General features: G+C 38.1%; 1 protein-coding gene across 12 annotated transcripts in view; it reads right to left on the bottom strand.

The window, feature by feature from the left end:
* tmod (tropomodulin) overlaps window positions 1-25,808 on the bottom strand; it is a 547,878-nt gene that overhangs the window by 102,387 nt on the left and 419,683 nt on the right. For all 12 annotated transcript variants that reach the window (XR_010861290.2, XR_010861291.2, XR_010861289.2 and 9 more), the window contains exons 3-5: window positions 22,758-22,925; window positions 5,315-5,438; window positions 760-980 (exon numbers count right to left, since the gene is read on the bottom strand). Coding sequence is in view for 9 of the 12 variants with exons in the window: in XM_067155996.2 (XP_067012097.1) it covers window positions 760-980; window positions 5,315-5,438; window positions 22,758-22,925 (513 nt within the window). In the remaining 3 variants the exon portion in view is untranslated. The remainder of the gene's footprint in view (window positions 1-759; window positions 981-5,314; window positions 5,439-22,757; window positions 22,926-25,808) is intronic.

Raw genomic sequence — 25,808 nt, 5'->3', positions numbered from 1 at the left:
CCGAAGACCGTAAAAGTAGTTAGTGGGACGTAAAGCAAATATTATTATTATTATTAAAACTGCTTCTTCCTTTTAAAATTTTTTTTAATCCAGCCTGGTCATCACAACCCGGCAGTCAAAAGGTTAACATCAAACTTGGAGAAATACAGCAACATCAATTACTTCTCAGAATACAATAGATAACGAGTCATCTGATGACTGACAACAGTATTATTTCATTAACATCAACAAAGCAATGGTCAATTGATTTCAAACTTTCCGGCATTGTTAGAACAACTGCAGCCGCGGTCAGTCAAGATTCTCTTCAGAAATAATAATAACGTTAATTGCTTTATGCCCCACTAACTACTTTTATGGTTTTCAGAGATGCTGAGGTGCCAGAATTTAGTCCCGCAGGAGTTCTTTCACGTGCCAGTAAATCTACCGACACGAGGCAGACGTATCTAAACACCTTCAAATACCACCAGACTGAACCAGGATCCAACCTGCCAGGTTGGGGTCAGAAGGCCAGCACCTCAACCATCTGAGCCACTCACAGCCTGGGTCTCTTCAGAAGATGTGAAGCAAATCTTCACGAAACATAAAGATTCCCTACAGTTTGCCTCCTCCACACTACAAAAACTCAAAAGATACGTCGTAATACGGACTGTGAAAGCATCGGTCTAAATACAAAGTACTACATATTTACTATTTCAGATAACATCAGAGGGGAATTAAAGCAAGAGTCCTATATAAGTTATAAATAAAATGCTCCTTTACCTTGATGTTGTTCCAATTAAGATCAATGAGCTTGTGATCATCTTCCTTTACTTGTTTGATTGTAGCATCAACGTCCGTGGAGTTGGGAGGGTCGGCAGGGTAAGGTTTAGGCTGCGATGCTTTGGTAATACCATCCCAACCAAGACCAACAGGTTGACCCTTGTTCAAGAGAGAAGCATGATACTGATCCTGGTTCATCATCGAGTGGAAACCCAGAATGGCTAGAAGTAGAAATATTAGTAAACATGACTGACTAAAACAGAACAAAAACAAATAAAAATCAGCTAAGTGATTTCCATTTCATTAAATAAAAATTAGAAATAAAATATATTAAATTTGATATATCTTCAAAAGAAAAATAAAGGGATATCTATGGAATTAAATTTATATCCTAAATTTAATTTACACCTGTCTGGTCAACACTGTGTTCAAATTTCATCAAAGGTATCTCAAAGTTTTTGACAAATCGGTAACTGACAAGGATACTTTAGAGATGACGAACATGCACTACAATAAATTGTTTCTCATGACTATGAGTACTCCATTGTTTAAATTATTCTTATTCCTCTCACATAATCGTATTGCACATGTCAGACTCCAAGACTAAATGGTTAGCGTGCTGACCTTTGGTCACAGGGTCCCAGGTTAGATTCGGCAGGGTCAGGAATTTTAACAGTTACTGGTTGATTTCGCTGACATAGGGGCTGGGAGTATGTGTCATCTTCATCATGTCATCCCCATCAGGACACGCAGGTCACCTACGGGCGTCAAACCAAAAGACGTGCATCTGGCGAGCCAAACTTGTCCTTAGACACTTCCGGCACTAAAAGCCACACGCCATTTCATTTCATATTGCACACTAAACTCTTTGAGCCACAGCATGGTATTAAACCATACTGCAACAGCAACAGTTCCCAGAAAGATTCCTAACAATATTACAACACGTACTGTTTATGTTTACTATCTTATGCTACTATTTCATTTCCAGTTGAGGTGCCATACTCTACTGATCACTGCACTGAACAATAGAAGACGCAGAAATTTCTGAAGTCTTCTTTTTAAACAAGTGGTTATTAATAGGGCTGGGATTTTGATGAAATTTCATCTTTTTTTTCTTGGTAGCATAGAAACACAACTGCTGAACCTGCTGAACCTGAGTTATACATATATCAAGATCTAGCCTACAATACTAAAATTAGCTAGGGGTTTATTATTGATCCAACAATTTGTTTTGAACTAGGTAGCAAATAACCTTCTGATGTTGGTAATAAAAAGTAGGTAACTTATAATCCCATCACTCCATAATTCAAGACGAAGTTAAATCTGGCTAAACATCAAAGTGTTTGTTATCCTAGTAGGGTACGGGGAACCATTTCAGAGTTCCTTGAAGAACTTAGGAAGCGTTTCAGCTTACCCATTGATAAAAGAGATGAAATAATTGTACTCTTTACTGAAAGAGTTCTGCCGAATTTAATCTTATGCTCTGTACAGCTTTACTTCTAAATTAAGAGTTTGCAAACCACATGACCAACACCCTACCTATGCTGCCAGCACACTATCGCAGCAAGAACAGCTGACGCAATACGGTATGGCCACGGTCCATAGCCCTCGTAAAATGTAATACCTAGGGCCCGAATTCATATGCACTAAAATCTCCAAAAATATGCATGTATGCACTAAAAATGTTGAAAATATGCACTAAAAATAAAACAAATAATACGTTTGTAAGTGTATTTTATTTTTAACTAAGTGTTAAATTGATAAACACTTTAATTACTTGCAAAATGATGTATGCCAGTAGGTTATCAACTGTTTTACAATGTTTTCAGGGTCAGTACTTTCTATTGTCGGATAGAATTAATTTATACATTGAAAATTATGGTTCTACGTCGACGGACATAACTGGGCAATACTTGTCCACTGGCACTGACTTTTTATGTAGTTGCTTAACTTCTTCAGTCCTGGGTTTGATTCCAACACCGCACTGAGTTTCCTTTTAACTTTATCTCCAGTTTCACCAGGGACACAATTTAAAGAACTAATTGTGTTTTAAGTTAACTGAAGGAATTCGTGTAGGGGTGCACCGCGAGTTTCTAGGTCCTTAAGCGCCTTCTAAATTAATGAATAATGCACATGGATGAAACTCATATTTATATGCAGTTTCAGATTCAAATGCGCACTTTGCTTCACAAACACACGCAGTATGACTACCATCAATACTTTTCACTATATCTTTTACTTGATTAAAGTTCTCCTGGTAGAATGATACTGCGGATAACCAAGTTCCCCATCTTGTGAGAATAGGTTCCGGTGGAAATAGCTGTTGTGAAAAGGGTCCGTCTACCTGCTTGTATTGCGACACTGAAAGCACTTTCCTCGATCGGGAAAAGCTTCTCGTGCTGCCAGTGAATGTACAACATATATAGAGTTCATTAGATTTTTTATTTCGTTCAGAAATCTTGGGTAATCGATCACAACGTAAGATAAAAATATATCTGTATATGCACTTACGTTCAAAATATACACTAACCTTCAAAATATGCATTTGCATATGCGCATATGCTTTTTTTTTTAAATCCGGGCCTTAGTATTACCATACTCAGAAAAGCTAATGAATCAAGAGTGAAAAAACTTAAAAGATGCTGCATGCACTTACTAACACCACCAGAATACTAAAACAAGAATAAATTATTAAGAGTAACAGAAATAACTCACCGCTAATGACTGGCACAGAAAGGAAGTTATGGGCCTACCCTCAAATGATCTAAGAGTAACTGGAACCTTCCAACAATGTGTCAATGCCAATACCACGTTTTCCATTACACCTTCATTTCTCCACACTTCGTGTACAGTAATCCTGTTTGTTGTATGGCAAAAAACTATCCTCCATACATTAGCACTTAAATTTGCCACAGCTTTGCCTAACAGGTTTCTCACTTCGAAAAATGCGAACTGCTTATTTTTTGTGGCAACATAACCCATACACTATGGGCGAGAGAGCTTAACCATGTGAAGAATATACAATAGAGTTGACAACCAGATTGTGCTCAACCAATTTAAATCAGTATAAATGGCAGCATGGGATTGGTTGAATGTTTCCATGCACAACCGGTAAATCTACTTGCTCACTGCCAGGTGCGTCTTCAATATCTTCACAAAATGGTTTATGGAATGACATGTGCTCCCAGGTAGCCGAAATAAACTCCATGGCATGGAGTACATTAATGGAGAAATGTTTATTTCCTGCATCCGTAAGTATTACTAAATGTTGTACCAACATTTTTTGTACTGCTCTTTGAAGTTAGCAATGACACCCAGGTCAAGCAGCTGTAGAACATTGGTGAAATTTGATGGGAAGAATTCTTTGCTATTTGCTTTACATCGCACCGACACAGAGAGGTCTTGTGGCGACGATGGGATAGGAAATGCCTAGGACTGGGAAGGAAGTGGCCGTGGCCTTAATTAAGGTACAGCCCCAGCATTTGCCTGGTGTGAAAATGGGGAAACCACAGAAAACCAACTTCAGGGCCGCCGACAGTGGGGTTCAAAACCACTATCTCCCGATTACTGGATACTGGCCGCACTTAAGCAACTGAACTGCAGCTATCGAGAGTGTGGGAAGAATTCCAACTTGGAACATTTTTCAAAGGCTACTTGAGTGGATAGGCTGGACAGCTATTTGAGTGAATAGGTTGGACACTGATCCATTAGAAGCAGTAATCGGTTCATTGATATTGTCGTGTTTAAGAGAAAGTGGTGCAAATCTTACAAACTCGGCCCAACAATCTGATTTGAGAACAACTCCTGAGATCGGGCACATGAAGCTGACGAAGAAAAAATATACTGTGTATCATGTCGATAAAACTGACGATTATATATTATTATTATTATTATTATTATTATTAAATAATGCAGTATACAGTCTTTTTACACTGGTATTTGAATTCAATTATTATTTATTTATCTTCTTCCTGATACGTTTCTGCTTATGCAGGTCGTCAATTATTAATTACTAGCCTAAATCATAAAAAGTGCAAAATCTCTTTTCCTACCAAGACAAAAGTTATTTTTAGGTAATCTTTATGAAATTTCAGAGCATCCTTGAAGTACCTTTAGGTCTTATATATACAGCATTCTTTGAAAATTTATAGGTCATCAAAATCTCAGTCCTAGTTTTTTTTTGCTAGTTGCTTTACGTCGCACCGACACAGATAGGTCTTATGGCGACGATGGGACAGGGAAGGGCTAGGAGTGGGAAGGAAGCAGCCGTGGCCTTAATTAAGGTACAGCCCCAGCATTTACCTGGTGTGAAAATGGGAAACCATGGAAAACCATTTTCAGGGCTGCCGACAGTGGGGTTCGAACCTACTATCTCCCGAATACTGGACACTGGCTCAGTCCTAGTTAAGCTATTAAAATAATAGTAATGTTTTTCGTTGATTTCTGGATCATGATACAAAATTCAAGGTAGAAGAGCTTTGCAATAACTGCAACCATAATTGCTGAAGAGTGTTCACAACGAGATAAACAGAACATTCACTCTCACTAGACTCACCTGCTAAATCAATAATCTCTTCTTGTGAGGCACCACTCAGAGCTGTCTCATATTCATCACCCAAGTCAATAGCTATCTGTTCATCCGCAGCTCTTTCCTTTGCAGGTTGTGGTGGAGGAATCCACTGAAAAGGAAGTAAAACCAAAAGAGTTTATAAAACAGAAAAAGAAATATATATACTGATAAAATACCAAGTACCTAAGCATCAAGGACAGCATGCATCCAGAATACTATGACTACATAGTTAAAGTTAAAGTGTCTAAAATACATCCCACTACCTCCCATCTCCATAATCGTACAACAATCAGGTAATTTCAGAAATGCCCTTTTGTAATGATATGTATCTTGACCTTAAATGATTCTTGGAAGTAATAAGCTGGTCCCTGCAGACTTTAGGGAATGAAACAGACAACTTTCAAAAAAGGAAAAGCCAGTCTTCCCAGTTACTTTCCACTGCAGCATTTCTCAACATATGGTCCACAAAGATGAGGCAGAAGGTCCGCAGACAACAGAATGAAAAATATCATAAAGCAAATTAAAAATAAATTAGCAAAAATTGTTTAAAATGGATACTGTAAAAGCCAAACCAGCTAAAAAAATTTGAAAAGTATACTGGTCATATCCTCCACTTTAGAATATGACTGACATTCTGAAATTTTGAAGCATAATTGATATTACAGAAGGAAGGGGAAACAAATGGGCAGGGAAGTAAACAAGGATTTGATATGCCATTGATGCTTTCATGGCCCATACTTATAGACATGATATAGATGATATAGGATTGTGGGCTTATGCCATGTCAAGAAAATACGGTGAAATTCTTTACATTTTGCGGAGAACTTTGCTCTGCATCTTCAGAAGAAAATCTTGACTGTTCACGAGAAATGTCTTCTGAAGACGCAAAGCAAAGTTCTCTGCAAAATGTAAAGAATTTCACCTTATTTTCTTGACACACCATAAGCCCAAAAGCCTATATCATGTCTATAAGGATGTGTTTGGTTTTTTTTTTTTTTTTTTGCTAGGGGCTTTACGTTGCACCGACACAGATAGGTCTTATGGCGACGATGGGATAGGAAAGGGCTAGGAGTTGGAAGGAAACGGCCGTGGCCTTAATTAAGGTACAGCCCCAGCATTTGCCTGGTGTGAAAATGGGAAACCACGGAAAACCATTTTCAGGGCTGCCGATAGTGGGATTCGAACCTACTATCTCCCGGATGCAAGCACACAGCCGCGCGCCTCTACGCGCACGGCCAACTCGCCCGGTTATAAGGATGTGATTGCTTCTTCTTTCCCTTGCTGTTTGAAGTAAACATGAGTCATCCATATTTCAACAAGCTGGTTGTTGTTTATTGTCATGTATTACTAGATATCCTCTGTCAATCAAAGCTCAGCAGATCTTCAGAAGTGCTAAGTTATAGCTGGACAAGGTGTGTCATGAACTAACTCTAGTTTTAATATATTTTCAAAAATGTTGATAATGGACAAGTGTTTAGAACAGGGACTTTGAAAAGAAAAGTGAGTGATGAAGCCAATGCTAATTTCAACTGTGAAACAAGTGTTATGTGTAAAGGTGACTACCATAGAAGATGAAGCAATACAATAGAAAATACAGTAGTTCATATTTGGAATTAGGATTTACTTGCTACAACGATGCAAGTGAATAGAAACCACAGTGTGTTTTGTGTTATAAAATTATGTTGAACGAGTGCATAAACCTGCAAAACTCTGACAACAGTTAGAAATAAAGGATTATGTGAAAAATAAATCAACTAAACTTTTTCAGCGATGCATAGGGACATTAAATTGCAGGAAAGGTAAAGTTTTGCCCATGGATTTAACAACAAGGCACTGGAATCATCCTACCTCTTAAGTTTGTGCACAGCCAAAATGGAAAACTTCATTCTATCGGGAAAACTTTACTTCTTCCAGCTATAAAAGATATGGTAAAAACTGTGTTTGGCAACAAGTTATTAAAAGATATTGATTTATTTCATCTTTCAAATGATATTGTCGGTTGCAGAATTAACAATATGGCGGGTAACGTAGAATCTCAGTTACCGTAATCGAAAGAGTTGCGAAGAGTACGAATGTACTGAACTACTGTTTCAAAAATGGCTATCACAGCCGCAGATCTTATGATCAAAGGAGTAGAACTAGCTTTTGGGTGGTTAGGCCGTGTGCATTTGCAGAGTTTCGCCCAGACGTGCCATTCACTTCTCCTTTAGCAGGTTAGCAATCCCTATTTGCTAACACGGCGGAACCATGCGCTTGGTCTGCCACTGCTAAGCAGAGTCTTAGAGGGGCATGCCAATCCAGCTGATGAGCCCAAATGGCACGTCTGGGAGAAACTCTGCAAATACACACGGCCTAACCACCCAAAAGCTGGTTCTAAACTACTGTTGTCACAAATGATGTCAAATTAATGTGCTATGATATACATACACATTGCGATGAAACGGAAGACTATATACTGTATTCTATTTTATTTCATGTATGAATGTGAGAGCTGGACGCTGAAACAGGCAGACAAAAGGAAAATCGACGCTTCTGAGCTCTGGTGTTGGCGAAGACTCTTACGAATACCATGGACTGCAAAATTCACCAATAAGGCAGTTTTAGAGCGCATCAAGCCCCGTATATCATTGGTTGGTAAGATTATGAACCTGAGACTAGCTTACTTTGGCCACCTGATGCAATCAGATGCCTTGGAAAAAACAATCATGCCAGGAATGATCAGCGGTACAAGAAGACAAGGTCGCCAGAGGACTCGTTGGTTAGACACCATTAAAACAGACACAACCCTCACCCTGGAACAACTAAAGGAGGCAGTGTGGAACAGGACAACTTGGAGAGCGCTAAGTCATAGAATCGCCGATGGTCGGATTCGACTGAACGGATGACATCATCATCATCATTTTACAGAAGTTTGCTAATCCAAACAACTGGAGGAGAAATATTTCAATCTCTCATTAGTTTCACAAAAGAGCTAGTGAGGTAAAATGTACGGGACTGTGTCAAATGGAGCCCCTGCCCTTACAGGCAGACTTAGTGGAGTTGTTTCTAATGTCAAGAAAGTAGCTCCAGATATGAATTGGATGCATTGTTTCATACATAGGGAAGCATTGGCCTCCAAAGGAATATCATCAGAATTTAAACTGTGCTAGATAACACTGTAAAGCCAGTTCATTTTATTAAGGCTCGACATTAAATAACAGGTTATTTTCCCAATTGTATGATGAAATGGGCAGTGAATGTACACACCTTTTGCTCGATTCTTTTTTTTTTTTTTTTTTTTTTTGCTAGTTGCTTAACGTTGCACCGACACAGATAGGTCTTATGGCGACGATGGGACAGGAAAGGGCTAGGAGTGGGAAGGAAGCGGCCATGGCCTTAATTAAGGTACAGCCCCAGCATTTGCCTGGTGTGAAAATGGGAAACCACTGAAAACCATTTTCAGGGCTGCCGACAGTGGGGTTCGAACCTACTATCTCCCGAATACTGGATACTGGCCGCACTTAAGCGACTGCAGCTATCGAGCTCGGTTTGCTCGATTCTGAAGTTCACTAGCTTTCCAGGGTCAAAGTACTAGCAAAGCTATTTCAGTTAAAGCACAAAGTTTTATTGTTTGTAAGTGAGCATAATTCTGAGTTTGCATCATTCATTGTTGAAGAAGCATGGTTACTAGCACTATCCTATCTTTCAGACGTTTTTTCTGAAGTAAATGACCTAAGTCTTTCTTCATGGAAAATCTTTCACTGTTCTTGATGGTTATGACAAAATAGAGGCATTTGGGAAAAATCTGGGGCTATGGATTAGTTATATAAAAACAAGCAATCTGCATCTTTTTCAGCACTGAACTTATTTTTAGTGGAAAATTATATTTTTGTCGATTATGAGTTTCTTAAAAGGGTTTGTAGCCCTAGAAACTGTGAAATGAAAATTTGAAAAATATTTTCCAAAGAACTTTTATGAAAACTTTCTGTGGATTCACAATCCATTTGAGGCTTACATCGTCAAGCGAATGATCTCATTATTGAAGAAAAAACAGTTAAGTTTATTAATCTTTAAAGTGCCAACATTGTTGTGATCAACGTATATTATATTAACCCTCAACTTGTGAGGTGCGGTCACACAGACCACGAGAAATGTTTCAAATTCCATTTTATTCCTTTCTGATGATTTTTTTATTACAAACAGTGACAATATTTCAGGAAGTGAATTTTCTGTGAGTGGCATCAGTGATGGTGCGGAAGAGAAAGAAGAAGAAAATGAAGCTGCAAATGGTGAGGATAGCAAATCTAGAACATACTGTGAAAGAAACAGATATAAATAGTCATATGAGCTATATGCGAAAAGAAGCGGGATACAAAATCATAAGAATTTTACAAAATGATGTAATTTACCTTGTTTAACTGTTTCACTCTATCAGTCACATGTATTTGCTCCTAAATATGAGTTGTATAATGATATTTTTTAAAGGTTCCTTTTTTTATTATTATTAATTAAAACTGATGATCGGTGAAAAGATTCTTCCATTCTCTATTAGGAGTGAAAGTAAGGACAATAGACGTACACTTCGATTTTATGAAATATTTGCATATTTAACCCGTGTCAGATGAACGGAGGTACCAATACACATGTTTTGAAGTTAATTGTTTGATTACATGTGGCTATGGGTAATGAAGATACATCAACGGTATCCGAGACCACACATCACAATGTACGTCTCAGAAATACGACCTCACAAGTTGAAGGTTAAGAATATTGAACCTTTTTCGTACCATGAACTGTAAAGTCAAAATTGTAAAGGGCAGTCCCTCACTCGAGCTAATAGCTCAGGATCAGTTAATTGCTTTGGAATCTTTGAGATCAGTGTGGAAGTTCAGAGGTTTCTCTTTCGTATCAGTTATAAGTAACAGTTACCACTATCAAAGTAACCTTCACATAATATGCCAGAAAAAAGAATGACAGACCCACAAGATTGGCCACTCCCGAGGCATTCCGCCAGTCAATAACCAAGATGTACTGAAATGCAATGGTGCCATTATTCATTTGGATTGGTGCAGAGACTTTGACCTTCAGCTTTCAGCAAGCAATGGAAGGGCAACTGAAATTTACAAAGCATTTGAAAATGCACAGATACAAATCTCATGGGGATACAAGAGATCGAGCAAAATACAATTTCTTCTGAACTCCAGGATCACTTCGAAGCAAATGGGGATCTCTTGTCCCACACTATTATGGGTGACTGAACGTGAACATACCATCAATCACTGTCTCCACAAAACCAAAAAAATACTTTGATCAAATTATGATCACAGTCTTCTGAGATATTAATGGAGATATGATGCCAAGAGAGGAAACAATCAATTCAGAAACTCAGCAAGTACTTCCATAACTTCTGAGCAAACAAGAAGCCAACAGATATGTTGCTCCAGTAAGAATGCATGTATCACACAGAAAACTTAAAACCCAGTCTGCAATGCACATCCCACCAACAAGTCTGAAAACCAAGACAGTACTTGCCATATTAAATTGTACTGTACATAATCCTAATATAGCTTCCTCTGATTTTCATCTTTACAGCCAACTGAAGAGAGACTCTACCAGACAGTCTAAAGATGATCAAATTGTGACTGATCCAGAAAAATATGATATTAAACAGGATATGGTACAGACAAAGTATACAAGCACTTGGTCTCATGTTTGTGCAAGTACTGAACAAATATAGATTACGTCCAGGAAACAATCACCGATATAGTACAATACACAAGTTTTATTCGGATTTAGGAATTGTCGTGACCAGAATTCTCATCATTATACCACTCATAATTTGTACTTTTGCAACCAGCCTACTGGCCATAATTACAATTTAGTCACTGTCCTTGTAGTCACTATTTTTATAAATGTTTTATTTTCATAATTTTCCATAATTTGAATGATCGTTATAAGATTGTAAAGTAAGATTGTTTCTGTGGTTATGCATACAAAAATGTGATACACAATTTTCAATGGATGGTGACGATCTTACTTATTTTCGTTATCACTGTAATGATGGAGCACTCTGAAGGGAAATTTTGTTTCACAAGAAGTATTAAGTGCTATGGAGTATCAATACAGGCAGGTTATATGCACGGTAGGCATGAAGTTCCGAGAGATTCCAGTTTTGTTTGGAGTGTGACCCTCCATTATTAATGGTCCTTCTGATCATTCAAGTCATGGGCCAAACTAGGAAGTGTTTCCGCAACTGAACACATAAGACTTGAGGAAGGAAACTGAAGAGGAAGAAGAAGAATAAAAAGAATAGCATCACACAAGAGGGGTTTCAAGTGAAACAAGTAAGAATCTGCTGAACAAAGAAACAAGGAAGCAAATTCTCTGTAAAATATGAACAGAAAATAACTTTCATTGTTCTAAAATAATTATTTTACACGTTGAATTTATGTAGCCTTTATTGTTACTGTGTCTGGGTGACTAGTGACCTTAAAAGTTGAAGAGACCAAAACACCAGGTAAAATTGCTTAAACAAGGTGGTACTATAACAAGACCTCCAAAGACTAAAATTCTGCCTGCCACTTTTATTCACACAAAATAGCTTCTTGAGAGAGTAAAAGTGGTAAAATATATTTTGTGCAACCATCACATAATAGACAGGCTTACCAGATTCAAAGATAGGAATAGTGAGGACGAATACAGGACAAGGAGTTTAGGACATTATGGCAGCACATGTCTGGAAAGAGAAGAAAAATAATACTATATTATTAACTATTAGTTCTGAACAATAAACATCTTGTGGCTTTACCTCATTTCAAAATTACACAAGTTTTACAATGTTCCCACTCATTATAGTGATGATGATGATGACTCTATGGCCTCAGCTACGATGTGGAGATATTTTTATTTCATGCCATCTGGCTGCCCACTCATGGACATCTATGGCAAGTTTTAATTAATTTTGTCAGGTAAGCACCACATGTGTCACCAGAGATCATTTACATGCCGGCATCATATGATATGGAGTGTCACATGGACTTTTTTTTCCACCCTGCAAAAATCCGACTCCCTCTGCCGGGTTTGAACCCACTATCTTGGGATCCAGAGGCTAACACTCTACCACTGATCCACAGAGGCAGCTACAGGAATTATGATAATTTAGGGAATTAAACCAAACCTGCAACTTTAAATTGTAAGTGAATTATGTTGGAGCACTATCCATCACTTTCTGCACATCATCCTCAGCAACAGTCTCCTGGAAAGAGAAAACTTGATGTTTTGCGCCCATTGATAACACTGTAGTTAGTTTTGTATGATGTGATCATACTTATCGGGGATCATTGTTTAGCTGTAACAACCACCTCTCAATGGACATCAAAGAGAGGATGTCAGTGGGTTCAAGAAACTAGTATTCACTCAGACACTCTTAACTCAGAATCAACCTCAGTGAATATCACGACGAGAATCTACAACACCATGATGTGCTGAACAGTACTGTATAGCTTGGAAACTGGGGGGGGGTGTGATGATGAAGAGAGAAAAAGAAAATACTTATTTTTGAGAGAAAAGTTATGAAGAGAAAGATTTTGGTATTCTGTACTGGAGAATAGAACATGGAGAAGGAAGAATGAATGAATGAATGAATGAATGAATGAATGAATGAATGAAGAAATCTATCTCTGAATGCAGTAACCAATAATCTTGCAGAAACAGTAGAACAACCCACAGGCCAGGCATCTAGCCCACTTGCCCAAAGAAATACAGGTGAAAAAGAGAAGTCGAACGCCTGGCAACTCCTAAGATGAACGCAACTACACTGGTTACAAGACCTGGCAAAGGATCAGACTGGCCTTGGGCTCAACAACACCTGGAGGAACTAAGCACAGAACAGAGGGGACAGGAGGCAGTTTGTGGAAGTACCACATGACCTTCCAGGCCTATGATTGCTAAATATTGTACTGTACTACTGTATATCTTAAAGAACCCACATTTAAAACACATGCACTAAACATCATCATATAAAACTACCTCTAACTACAATACTGGTAATGGACACAAAACATCAGGTGTTGCTGTTCGCATATGCAGGAATATACTATGTTTCTAATTATTATTATTATTATTATTAAATCTTTAATTGTTTTCTATTCCCTACTTTTGGGTTAACTCAATGTCACAGTACCTCTCCATATGACGTTCCTTCTTGTTGTAGCTTTATTTTTTCACTTCACGTATTATTTAAGCATTATATATACGTATCTGTTTTGCATCTGCATTTCAGTTTAGTAATTAACATACTGATCGCTTTTCTTGTTTGGGAGAGTTCGGTTCTCGAGCTTTCTATTCTATAAACTCTATTGATCAATTGTCTTGTGCACTGTGATGTTTCCCATTAAGCAACTCTGTCATCATTTAGCTTATTTACTGCTTTCTAGTTCATTCCTTATTGTTTTTGATAACCGCTGTAACATTATATTTAAGTGTATTTATGTACCATTTTCTATTCATAATTTAACCTAATCTGCAAAATTTTAGTTACTACTTTAAGCCCCGCCTTCTTCCTTGGGTATGTACCATATAATCTCGAATACCACCCACACTGTTTTTTCGAAAATATCGCTTTCAAAACTGGGTGCAGGTCTTATTTAAAATTTTGGGAAGTTTATCTTTCCGAATGCACGTAAATCGGGCATCACCGCCGACGCAGCTTGGCAACAATGCTCTCTCCACTCTCAGTATATGCTACTTCCGCGCTTGGCGTCAGTCTCACACACGTTCTCAGAGAATCAACATGAATTCCACAAAGCGTTTGTGATCTTTTACCGTGAGTGAGAAACTGAAAGTAGTTCGGGAAGCCAAAATTATCGGAAATCGTGCCGCCGGTAGGAAACACGATATTGACGAGTCGTGTATTCGAGATTGGAGAATGAAGAAAAATATGCTATTAACATGCAGTGATGATCGTAGAGCTTTTCATGGACTGAGTGTACAGTTTCCAGAAATTGAAAAAAAAACTTTATAAATATGTGACAGAAAGGCGGGAATTGGGACATCGTGTGTCAACCGAAATGTGTCAGCTAAAGGCATTAGAGATCGCAAAGGAACTCGTTGAATATCGTTCTGGAAATGTTTGTTTAACTTTTATTTGTACTTTCTAATCATCTGATGTGTGTTAGTAAAGATAGTAAATAATTTTGACTTCACTTTTTTTTTTTGTTGTTCTTTCAAAATAAGGGTGCGGGGGGGTCTTATTTGGTGGCGGGTGGTATTTGAGATTATACGGTATTTGGCACTGCACTCTCTTCCTACGTCAATGGTCTTCAAGAAGCTGGCCTTGCCAGCACTCCACATCACTTGTCTTCAAGAACCTGGCCTAGCCAGTGCTCCACCTCACTTGCCTTCAAGAAGCTGGCCTAGCCAGTGCTCCACGTCACTCGTCGCTAACCTGCGGGCCGTGTTAGCACTTTGAGCTTTTATACATTTTGAGACCACATCGAGCTGGCCTTGGAAAGCACTCTGCTAGCTGTTCAGCTGCACACATCCATGACAAGAACAAACAGCTGGAACTTCCTCTCCTTTACGGCAACGCTCGCCGGCTCCCGCATATCGCATGCAGCAACTCTATGTTTAAGAAAGGACTTCTACACAAAGTCAGCCTGCTACTCTGTGTGACAAGTGGTTCTTAACCACCACACTTATTACATCAATGGCTGATTCTTTTATACCGTTTTATCTCCGCCAGGGGCAGATGTTCTACTTCAACCAGCTACAAGGTCTTTGCAGATTCACATGGACTGCTACCTGAAAATGTTTACTACATTCTTCAAAATCCTGTGTAGTTTTAATTGATTCAGCATTATGCTGTTTAAGTAATCAAATTCCATAAGCTGGCACTTTTCATTCAATTTTGTGACCATCTAAATTTCAAATATTTTCTTTTATCACCACAATTAGTGCTATAGTGAATATTTCAAGAAACCTCAGTGCAATACTATTTAAACAACAGTTGTGCTCTGCAAGATTTCTCACTTCAGGCACTGCAGTGCAAAATTTTGGACAAATGAGTCTTTCGACTCCTGTTCTCCGCATCAATGTTTATACATTCAGGTTCAAGAACTATCTGATCAATAAATGTATTTGTAAGATTTTTCCCTTAAGGCACTTAGAAGTAAATTTCAATTGTGAGAGCTTTTCGCTTTTCTATCTTTTCAGTATCAACTTTTATACATTTTGAAACATCTAGTCATGAAGTTAATCTTCGCTTGTTAAATTGTTCTCCTTCAATTGTTAAATTTGAGAATATTTATTGTAGAAGTCGACCTACACTTGCTAAATTGTTAAATTCGAGAATTTATTGTTAATAGAATATTCAAAAAAAAGGAAAATTTATGCTAAAATTTTAAATTAATAGTCAACTTGCATGAAGTAGCAGATTTTAAAATGATCGCAAAGAGCATGTTTCAACTAAAAAGTTTCAAAATAGCAGCAGCAGCTCGTTTATAGCTCTACTGATCCCAGGACAAAACAGACCATCCTCTGAAATTCTGTAGATATATTGGTGTCTGTATATCTGAAGTACAAATTTCTTTAAAAGTCATGCACAAGGGCAATAAAGCATACTGAACTGTACCTTGAGGAAGATATTTTAAAATGTGATATTGCACTAATTTGTAACATTTATTTTCAATTTGGAGAGCTATGGAAAAAAAAAAGTTCTGTCTATAAAATAACCTAGTTCTGAATATAACCAATAGCAGAGACTTACAGTAAATAAATCCTCTTGTCTGTTTAAATTATCAAATCAAAAGCATGGAAGCAACTTATTGTAAAAATGCCAGGACCTTTGACATGAAACTTGATTTTGATTTTAGATTACTGTTTTAATATTTCAAGTCGGTAGTTATATTGAAGTGACAGAAGCCAGTGTGTTTTGTATTGTACCACTTTTAAATAATATGAGTGAAGTGTGAACCATTTCCAATTTGATCCTGTCAGTGATAACCATGTCATTTGCTGCACCTGAATAGAGTTTCGCACAAGCAAGAAAATCGCACAACCCTAGCAACCTGAAGCAGCATGTCACCTCGGTTCACCTCAGTTCATAAAATTGTTTTACTGAACATGAACATGCATACATACATAGAATCATCTTCATTATAGACTGCTATGCCTTTCAGTGTTCAGTCCGCAAGCCTCAGTGATTTTACAAAACTATGCCACAACCCTCTATTTGTTACTAGCTCTGTGGCCTTGTTTAGTTTTATACCTCTTATGATCTTTAAATCATTAGAAACAGAGTCTAACAATTCTTGTCTTTGTCTCCCTCTACTTCTCTTACCTTACTGGTAGGTTACATAGGAGAATAATGGACTATCTTCCTCCATTAGCCTCACATGACCCCACCACTGAAGCTGGTTTATGCATACAGCTTCATTAATACAGTTCATCCCTAACTTAAATTTTATCTCCTCATTCCAAATAACCTCCTGCCATTGTTCCCACCTGGTTGTACCAGCGATCATTTGTTAAGAAGGAAGCCATATTTTCCAGTGTTGACTTAGTTAATGTAACTTTAAAGCTTTTCAGTCTGTCAAAAACACTAATTATAACATATATAACACTACAACATATCTATAAAAGAATTACACACCACTAAACAAAGAATGACATGTTTCGTTTTACAAGAACATGCTCAGATTATATCAAATCACTTTAAACCATGTGTGTACAATATTGTTTATGTAGCATAAACTTCTCAGTGATTGAGAGTTGGTGATATATGTTTAAGATCATTCTTGCTACTTTCATGTCTGTTACTTCTAACTTATGAGATAATCTGAGTCCACCCAGCTTTCACTCCCATACAGAAAAATTAGTCTGAAAACAGACCAGTGTAAAGATAGTTTTGTCCAGGCGCTGCCATCTTTCTTACAGAATACTGTTTACACAACTGTGAACTCAATGTATTAGCTTTGCTGCAACTTGCTGCTTTTTTTTTTTTTTTTTACACGTCGCACCGACTCAGATAGGTCTTATGGCGATGATGGGACAGGATAGGGCCAGGAGTGGGAAGGAATCGGCCGTGGCCTTAATTAAGGTACAGCCCCAGCATTTGCCTGGTGTGAAAATGGGAAACCACGGAAAACCATTTTCAGGGCTGCCGATAGTGGGGTTCGAACCTGCTGCAACTTGATTCAATTTCACTTACTATACTACCATCCCAGGAGAACACACATCCTAAATACTCTTAAGTGATCCACCTGTTCCAGCTCTGTATTCCCAATATCACCAATTCTCTTGGGTTTCTTACCTACTGACATCACTGTAGTCTTGGAAAGGCTAATTATCATATCATACTCATTCCACCTATTTTCAAGTTCCAACATATTAGACTGCAGCCTTTCAGCACAATCTGCCATTGAGATCAAATTGTCCGCATAGGTCAAAGAGTTCGTTAATGTTTGTATATATTGTATATAATGCATATATTGTATATAGTGTATATATTGGTATGTTTATATTGGTTAAAAAGGTCCCAAACCTTGACCTAAAGGTTGTTTACAGGCTGAAGATGCCCAAAATAATGGGTGAAACATGTACCTGACCAAATAAGTCTACATAAAATCATGTAGATAATAACCACATTAAACGTGGAAAGTATTGAATTAGGTGGTTTTTTATTAAATTATCCTTGATATCTATGCCTAGGTCAAACTGCTCACTACATTTCCACCTAACTGAATCCCACCCTGTCACTTTATACCTTTCAGTAGGATGATCCAGGTTAACTATGAACAACAAAGGTGACAGATTACAGCCTTGTCTAACCCCTGTAAGAACCCTGAACCACGAACTCTTTCTACCATCAGTTCTCACTGCAGCCCAATTGTCAACATAAATACTTTTGATTGCTTTTAATAATCTACTCTTAATCCCATAGTCCCCCAGTACAGATAATATTTCTTCCCCTAGGTACTCTGTCATCTGCCTTCTCTAGATCTATGAAAAAAAAAAAAACATAACAGTCTATTCCTCTCGTAGTATTTTTCTACTACTTGGTGCATACTGAAAATGTAATCCTGACAGCCCCTGTGGTCTGAAACCAAACTGGTTTTCATCCAACTTACTCTCAACCACTGATTGCACCCTCCCTTCCAAAATGCCAGTGAACACCTTGCATGATATACTGATCAATCCTTCCTGCCTTCCCATTAGATTTCACCATTTCAGGTCAAATTTCATCTATTCCAAATGCTTTATGACACTAGAGTTTAATCACGATCTTTTCCACTTTCTCAAGCATAATTTCACTCTCATCACTGTCTTCCTTCACATGAGTTTGGTTATTCACAACGTCATCACAACAATTTTCAAAATATTCCTTCCAGCTGTCCAGTGATTCCCTTGGATCTATTAGGAGTTCACCTGATTCAGCCAAAACACAAGAATTTGAAACAGTGAAAGTGTAACAAGTGAAGAAATAGCAGTGGAAGAGCCTGTACCCGTTCATTCCATGTCAAAGTCTTTGCCCTATTAATAATCGTCATCAACATCATTAAATTCTAGTCGGCCTACTCTCATATCTTTTCTGGATGGTAAATCCAAATGTAAAATGGCAGATAATCGACAGAAAGCAATTACCAGGTAAATATTATATACAAAGACAACCAGCCACTTAGAAATACAGAAGATAAAGGATTTATGCAGCTGATTCAGCATCCTGAACCTAAATATACTATGTCTACTCTTAAGCACATATCAAAAGACATTCTCTCAGAAATGTATCAAGAAGTAGAAACAAGAGTAAAATACAAGCACCGAAATGCAGATAGCATAGCTGTTACAATGGATTTGTAAACATAAACAGCGACTTACAACTACCTACATTTCACCATTCACTTTGTAGGCCAGGACTACAAACGTTTGCATATATGCATTGAGGTGACACCATTTGAAGAAGTGCCTGAAAATATTGCAAATTTCTTTAAGACATTAGAAACTGAGCATTAATGAATAAAATAGTGGCTGAGATTTATGAAAATGATTGTAATGTCGTAACTGCCACATTTGCCATATGCAGCTCATACAACAACAACTTGTGCTTGTTGTCAAATCACTTTATTTATGATTTTATCCCTTCTAATTCTCAGGACCAATGTTTCCCAGTTCATTTCCATAATTTGTAGCTTGCCGATATCTTTTTGAATGCAGGTTTCAAAGCTGTATGTGGAACTGGCTCATAGAAACTTCTCTAGACTACTAATTTCAATTTTAATGAGACTTGCTTATCGCATAGGAGTTTCCTGATTAAGGGGTAAATATATGCTCCCCTCTGTAGTCAATTCATGATTTCAGTACAGGTTTAATTAACTTCTATTACCTTGCTGCCTGTCGTCATTGTGGCCTATGGTTCCAAGTTCCATTCCTGGCCAAGCCGAGGGTTTTAGTCACGTTTGGTTAATTCCTCTGGCTTGGTGACTGGGTGTTTGCGTTCATCTTAAACACACACCTTTTCATTTAATACAACGCATTACACTGTCAATCACCACAGAAACACGTAATGGTAGATACATCCCTTCACATAGGGCTGATGACAGGAAGGACATCCAGCCCAAAAAACTGAACTGAATCCACCTTTGTGGTACAGGTTGAACCAGGGAACCCATTAGGGTATGGAAAAAGCAACAGAAGAACACTATGTTAATTTCATATTGAAAATAACATGCTGTGTCAAGTATTGTCCCATCTAAGGAGATGCCGGTTTGTAAATTTTGTTTACAGATGAACAAAACAACTTTGGAGCTTAACTTATTTTGACCTCAAGGGTTTTTTTTCTTTTCTTGCTATTTGTTTTACGTCGCACCAACACAGATAGGGCTTACGGCGACGATGGGATAGGGAAGGCCTAGGAATGGGAAGGAAGCAGCCGTGGCCTTAATTGAGGTACAGCCCCAGCATTTGCCTGGTGTGGAAATGGGAAACCGCGGAAAACCATCTTCAGGGCTGCCGACAGTGGGGTTCGAACCCACTATCTCCCGGATGCAAGCTCACAGCTGCGTGCCCCTAAACGCACGGCCAACTCGCCCAGTCTCAAGTTGTTTAAACTAATTATTCCAGTTACTCATCATCTCTTTCATTTCCTATTCAAGTGGATTATATTAGTAAAAATTTGTCAATAACAAAAAAGCACTCAACGTCTAACGTTTCTGAACCAGCATCAAATATTATAAAACTTATAATGAGCAATAAATGCAGAGAGAGAACTATTCACACCAAGCATATAGTCAAAGAGATGCATCTTTATAACTCTGTATCCCTCTCTCCAGAACTACCTGAATCACATCAGAATCTATAAAACTCGGACAAAGAAAGTATGAGCATTGCTCTTTGTTTCAAGAGAAGCTAAGAGAAAGTTTCCAGGCATGGGAATATTATAACCAGATGATATAAAGGTGTGCCCCAGAAACACAATGGTTATGCAGAAAACTTTCACCAACTTTTCGTATAGTCCATGGCCTAAATGATGACCATCTCCAGTAGACATATACATGTACACAATAACAGACTGATACTAACTACATCATCATCATCATCATCATCATCATCATCATCATCACTACCAGCTTTTTATGACATAACAGCCATAGGAATCTCTCAGAATAAACAGCAGGATGGATTTGACTGGGAAAGTGCATCCTTGGTCATATATGAAATGTGAACTATATCTAGTTCACTGCATCAATAGGCTAAGACTGCAATTCCCAACTGGGTTCCATGACACCATGTTGGGAATTCCATTAAATTGCATAAAATATTTTAAGAACAATCATAAAAATTCAACCACCGATTTTCTGTAGTGGAAGTTGCTCACGAACTTTGCTGACGATTCAACAAGCGGATTTGCTGCCATTGGTGAAAAAGAAGTGTCCTGCAATCTTGCAGAAAGCTTTAAACATATCAATACAATTCCCCACATCTCATTTATGTGAACTAGCATTTTCATGTTTGAAACAGGCTTTTGTGCTTCCCCATCAAAGTTGCAGGCAAGAATAAAATATCACACTGAACTGTCAGTTACCAGAATTATGCATTTGAAGAACTGTTTAGGCTACTCATTCAATTAAGAGAGAAACTTTAAAATAATAAATTACGTTATTTTTACGTCCCACTAACTACTTTTACGGTTTTTGGAGACACTAAAATGCCAGAATTTTATCCTGCAGGAGTTCTTTTACATGCCAGTAAATCTACAGACACAGGGCTGACGTATTTCAGCACCTTCAAATACCACCGGACTGAGCCAGGATCAAACCTGCCAACTTGGGCTCAAAAAGCCAGCACCTCAACTGTCTGAACCACTCACCCAGCAGGCCTTTAATTTTATTTTTGCAAAAACAGTATTAATATAAATCTATCTGAAATGCTTTCTTACACATATAAAAATAATGCTTCTATATGCCTTTCTATCAAATAGCATAATATATACTGTTCTGAAATAATGTTGTTGTTATTATTATTATTATTATTATTATTATTATTATTATTATGTGCCTATGGACCCAATGGATCACGCAAAGCTCTAACGATTCTGTTTTCTGAGTTGCCAAACAGCTCTCATCCTTTCTCCGTGGATCCTTTTTCGTTCTTCTGTCCACTTTGCTCCAGTCTTCTTTTTCACTCCGTTCTCTGGTTGCACTTTCCATCCATTAATTTTTTTCCTATAAAGGTTTCTGTCCACGGTGTCATTTGGGTTTATCTGGGCTTTTACCAGATCCTTCTTCACTTCTAGTACCCATGGAATATTTTTTAGATGTTCTATGTAGGTGAGAATCTTGTGTCAGTCTACTTGCCGGCAATCTGTGGACGTGCCCATAGAAGTATTATTATTATTATTATTTATAGGGCCTAACATGTGGGTCACTGGCCCCTAAAATGTTATTAAAAATATATGAATTGTAATTTATATTTTTGCCTAGGTTACAGTGTGTGTCAGACAGCCAAGGTTTAGATAAATATTTTTAGGGTTTGCCCAGAACAAAAAAAGGTTGGGAAAGCATTGAGCTAAGAAATTAGGCCTCTTTCACAGTTTTTTTTCTCTCTCTCTCTCTCTCTCTCTCTCTCCCCCCCCCCCTTTTTTTTTTTTTTTTTTTTTTTTTTTTTTTTTTTTTTTTTTTTTTTTTACATTGCACCGACACAGAAAGGTCTTATGGCGACGATGGGGCAGGAAAGGGCTAGGTCTGGGAAGGAAGCAGCCATGGCAGCCATGCATGGAGTGAAAATGGGAAACCACAGAAAACTATCTTCAGGGCTGCCGACAGTGGGGTTCGAACCAACTATCTCCCGAATACTGGATACTGGCCGCACTTAAGCAACTGCAGCTATCGAGCTCGGTTTTCACAGTATTAGCATTAGAGTAGTGAGAACTGAATTATAGTATTTTAGTAGATACCTTCTTCCCTCTTATAGTCCCCGGAACATAGGGTTTCAATTCCGGCTGGTCAGGAGTCTCTAATGCCTGCTTATTGATATGCTCAATCAGTTTCTTGCGATTCAGCGGCCCTGTGGGTTCCTTTTCACATGCATAACTGCATCTTTGTGAAGGAGGCAACATCTCATCCTGAAACATTCAATAGATAGCAAGATGACCTAGTTAAAAAATACATTAAAATATATCTATTTACAACACAACATACAGAAATGTTAAAAACAGGAAATCTATTTAATCACCAACACTTATATATCAAAAGGTAGCCAATTACTTATTCAAAATATGATAGCACTTGGACAAAGAGGCGCTAGTGTCCTTATTAGAGTGGATAGACACAGCACCTGGCGACAAAACTAGATGACAGAGCACCGGACGAAAACAAGCAGTAGTTCCAGGCATGGCCAAGAGCTGTCATATTTTAAACACTTCATAGGAAGTGCATAACTGCAGTTTGTGCAAAATATATATTACTTACAATTTCTTTCTAGATCCCAATGGATAAAAAAAATTGTTTACTAACATTTGGCATTTCTTACCAGTGAAATGTCTTAATCTAGATTTAAACGTATTTTACATACATACATAATCATTATAGACTGTTATGCCTTTCAGCGTTCAGTCTGCAAGCCTCTGAAAATTTACTAAACGAGGCTAACAAATCATACTGCTACAAATTATTCAGAACTGAAAAACATGGAACAAGTCGTATGAAGTTCCTCCACTTTCTTACGTATTTAAGGTGCTTTCTTGCTACATTTTAGACCAAACAGGATCTGAGAAGAAAATATATCCTACTTTACATATACAGGGTCTCTCTTATAAACACACACCATCCAGCAGCATTTTTACTCTCCCAGACCTAAGCATCTGTACAGGAGGCGCGTGCATAGTTCTAGACCTTGCAAGGAGCGTGCACGTGTTCGACCTAGCATCAATAACCAGTCTGAATCTCACCTGTTAACATGGTGAGAGAGTTATTGCAACACAGTATTTTCGCATGTAAAAGTTATTTTAAGTATGAGTCAGCTCGACGGGTACACGATGCATTGTTCAGCAATTTCCTGGTGAAGTGCCACCTTCATGAGCACGGATTCATGTAATTGAAAATAAATTTGAAACTACTGGCTCAGTGCACACACAAATTTAAAAAAAAAAAAAACACGCGCACACGAACAGTTTTAACAGAGGAAAAGCTAGATGACATTGGTGTGAATCCTGAACGGTTACTGAATAAATCACTCACAAAATTAGCACAACAAGTAGGGGTTTCGGTTTATTCTGTACATACAGCTATAAATCTGCAACACTTCAAACAATACAAGTTTATACAGGCCCGTTGTTTAAAACTTGCTGATCCAGCCGGAAGAGTGAGATGATGTGAGTGGTATCTTGCATCACTGAATGGTCGTTTATTCGACCCACAGCTTGTGTTCTTTTCAGATGAGGGCTGGTTTCTTCTTAATGGTCGTGTGAACAGTCATAACTCTCGCTATTGGTGTGCAGAAAATCCTAATGGTATTTATGAAGTCCCTCATTATGAAGGATGACACTTTCAGTGCCTTTTATAAGGTAAGATTTTATAAGATTGTATAACAGGTAACAGGTAGGGACCATCTTAAAGGCAGCTCTGTCCAGGGAGTGGCGCCCCTGCCTATGTGAGTCCCAGAGCACACTGACCCGGTGTGTAACATCTGGTAAAGCATCCCAGCTCAGGGTAACGAGTGAAGACTTCAACGGCAGCAAAGGCGGAGAATATGGTTCGGTACGGTGGAGCTGGGAGAGGAGGCAACCCATTTCTCTGGGGGTAGTACAGATGGAACCCACTGGCTTGCGGGATGAGGAGGGATCCTCAAAGGCTATGGGAGTAAATTCCAAAAGAAATTCCTCAATTACATTAAGCCTAGCAAGCCAGTAAAAGAGCTTATTTGTAGTTGCTTTCAAAACACATAAGAGCCTCAGAACGCATTTATCGACTAAATTAAGACGCCAGCATGAGCAGACTCATGTCAGGGATGATGGTTTATGGCCTGATGATCGACAGGGTCTTGCAAAAATGCAAAAATCTCGGAGGAGACTAACACTGATTGGGACCATCAACTTACTCAATCTCACAGGAAAATGTGAAGAACTAGTGGACCTCATGGAAAGTAGGAAATTAATGATACTGGGGCTGAGTAAACCAAATGGAGAGGGAAAGGAATGAAGAAATTAAGAAAACAGTATACAATGTATTGGCATAGAAATGATAAAGAGATGAGGAATGGTGTTGGTTTCATCATGAGTAAAGATCTAGAAGAAGTTGCTGACATTCAGTATGTTAGTGAAAGAATAATAAAGGTGACTGCATTTAGGGGAAGAAATACTAACTTTGGTACAGGTGTATGCACCTCAAACTGGATGTTGTCAAGAGGATAAGAACCAGTTTCTTGATGATTTGGAAAAAGTTATTAGTAAAGAGAGAATAATCATTATAGGAGATCTGAACGCACAGATTGGGACAGATAGAACAGGATATGAGAACATGATGGGAGAGTGAGAGAATAATAAATAATAAAGGTGACTATGCATTTAGTGATGGTTTGTGTAACCCTCTAAGTTTCACAAGCATATAGAAGGATTGATTTAACATTTGTATTGAAAATTTTTATTTTCTCCTTCCTTGAAATGTTGTTATTCTCCCACACTGTATACAGCTGCATGAAGGCTCCATTTGCTTTCCTTATTCTGGCTCTCACATCCTCTTCTGCCCCTCTTCCTCTTGTGACTACACTTCCCAAGTAGGCAAATGTTTTAACCTCTTCAATCTCTTCTCCTGCCACAAACAATCTTTCATCAATTTCAGCATTTACTCTCATTCCCTTGGTCTTAACAACATTTATGTCGACTCCTGCAGCCTCTGTTTACTTCCGTAATCCTTATAACTTATGTTTCATATCACTAATTCTTGAAGACAAAAGACAAATATCATCTGCAAATTCTAAATCTTCCAGTCTTTCCCCTATTCCCCATTGT

Source organism: Anabrus simplex, chromosome 1 (assembly GCF_040414725.1).
Source record: "Anabrus simplex isolate iqAnaSimp1 chromosome 1, ASM4041472v1, whole genome shotgun sequence".
Taxonomy (NCBI): domain Eukaryota; kingdom Metazoa; phylum Arthropoda; class Insecta; order Orthoptera; family Tettigoniidae; genus Anabrus; species Anabrus simplex.
This window is presented reverse-complemented; position numbering and strand designations above follow the sequence as displayed.